The sequence below is a fragment of the Nicotiana sylvestris genome, chromosome 1, assembly GCF_000393655.2.
Source record: "Nicotiana sylvestris chromosome 1, ASM39365v2, whole genome shotgun sequence".
Lineage (NCBI taxonomy): Eukaryota > Viridiplantae > Streptophyta > Magnoliopsida > Solanales > Solanaceae > Nicotiana > Nicotiana sylvestris.
The window spans coordinates 56,958,376-56,960,584 of record NC_091057.1 but is presented as its reverse complement, the minus strand read 5'-3'; the positions used below and the strand labels follow the sequence as shown (position 1 = coordinate 56,960,584).

At 34.0% G+C, this 2,209-nt stretch overlaps 1 protein-coding gene across 1 annotated transcript; it reads right to left on the bottom strand.

The window, feature by feature from the left end:
• Positions 1-1,237: 1,237 nt before the first annotated feature.
• On the bottom strand, positions 1,238-1,768 carry LOC104219777 (uncharacterized). The gene has a single exon (XM_009770538.1). It carries the CDS (start codon positions 1,766-1,768, stop codon positions 1,238-1,240), a length of 531 nt encoding a protein of 176 aa, XP_009768840.1.
• Between the last annotated feature and the right edge of the window lie 441 nt (positions 1,769-2,209).

Below are 2,209 nucleotides of genomic sequence, written 5' to 3'. Positions count from 1 at the left end.
TGATTAGTGAATACTGTATACTTCATCTATTCATTTTTCGTTTTAATCTGCTTTAAAAAATGACATCTATTTGTACTAAAAACAATTCATTTTTAAACTTTTTATTTTACTTTTAACGACATGATTTTATAATTACATAAATCTTTGGCAAATTTAAAATTATAAATTTCAAAAGCGTTGCTTATTTTTCTAAATTTTGCATCGAGTCAAATACGTGGCTCAACATTCTTGGCTCAACATTGTTGTGAGAGTTTGGAGGAGAATTGGTCTTTTAATTTTGTGAACTAATCAAAACCGAAATCAAATTGTAGGTGAAGTGGTACTATCATTAGTAGAGGTATCCCACTCGGACATGAATGAGAAGAAGAGATCAAATTGTCTAGTTATTCCTCGTCGTTCAAAATATTCATGTAAATAAAGTGGAGAGGAGAGGACCAAGTTGACTTTGCCTCTGTCGAGACCAATTCATGAACAGGAAAGTTCAAGAGATTAGCGTTTCTCTAATGTTCTTTTAATTTTAACTGAACTTCACTAACTCCTAAAAATAACACCTATCTAAAATTGAATTTCTCTTGTGATTAGCTTCTCTACCATTTATTCCTTTTCATGCGAAATAGGTGATTGATCAACTATTTATTGCTAATTACACAGAAGTTAAAACAAACAACATAACAAAAAATAATACGTAATACTTAATAAACAAAAGAAGCTAAGCAAAGAGAATTATACCCTAAAACATACTTCTCATTACTAATCATTAACATTCAAAATAAAAGCTTACAAGCTAATTCATCATGATCATTAGTCATAAGTCACAATCATACACCAACAATATAGTATTTAACCATACTACTTAATTCTTCACTGCCCTTTCTTCAATCTCCTTCCCTCCCTTTGCCTCCCATATAAATACAAAATAACCCTTCCATACCAGTTTTTTTTACATAAATACATCTTAAATAGGTCCTACTAAATTAATTAAAAAACAACTAGAAGAAATTATTCGCATTTTCATCTAATTTTCGCAAATTTCAGACCTTTTCATTTCTCCATGTCCTAAAAATTCACGGAGAAACTGAAATTCCCGAAATTTGAGAATTTAGTTGCGATTTTTGAAGATTTATAACATAGTCAAACTTAAACTAATTAGAGACTAAGGATTTATATATATAGTCCCTCCCAACTAATTCAGAATTAAGTGATAATGATAATTCAGGCGAAAACGGGTTTGGATCCACTACTCAAGTCGGAGCAACCGCCTTAAATCTCTGGTGGCAGAATCATCAAACGACTTGAACTCTACTTGCTTTTTGCTGTTGTTAAAAAAAGAAGGTAAAGGAAGTGATCGCGGCGACGGCGAATTCGAGAACGCTGCCGATCCGGCGTACATGTCGGCCGGAGAAAACCCGACCCGAATTTGCTTCGGCACCATTCCGGGTTGCTCTGGACCCAATCTTCCGGTTCCGTAAACTGTGAACTCAGGTTTCTTCTCATCCGACCTGATCTTCGGGTTGAGGGAATCCAACGACTCGCCCCTTCTTAAAATCGTCACGTTTCCACCGTCGGCCGACGATCTCCTCGAAATCAATGGCTCGGATTTGTTCTGGTTCTGACTCTTGTTGTTCAATTTCTTCTTCTCCGTTCTGACTACCGGTTTCCGGTAGCCATAGTTGTAATAATACCCATTTCCGGTTTTCCGACGATGAAACACCATCGCCGCCTGAGGTTCCCTCAAACAATTTTGTGGCCTCAACACTTCCGTTCCCATTTTTAAAAATAAATTTTTAAAAAAGGAAGGATACTTAACAGAAGAAAAAAAAGTTAAAGGGTTCTTAGGACCTTAAAGGGGTGTTAAAATGGAAACTTGAAAAAGAAAAAAGGTTTCTTCTTCCTGGGTATTTTCGATTCCTTATAAAGGAAAGAGAGAAAACTAAATTCTCTCTTTTTTCTTCTAAATTTCTGCTCTGTAATTGAGAGTTTTGTTTCAATGAAAAGGATATGGAAATGGGAGATTTATATATCAAACAGGAGGAGAAGAATCGCTGATTGATAGATTATATTTAGAGATAATAGCTTTTTTAGTCCCTCAATTATTGGTAAATTTTAATTCTGATCCTTATGAATATGTAACTTTCAATCTTTTAAAATGTGCATTTCGACCCTTCATATGTGAAACATATAATAGTTAGATTATTTTTAAAATTATACT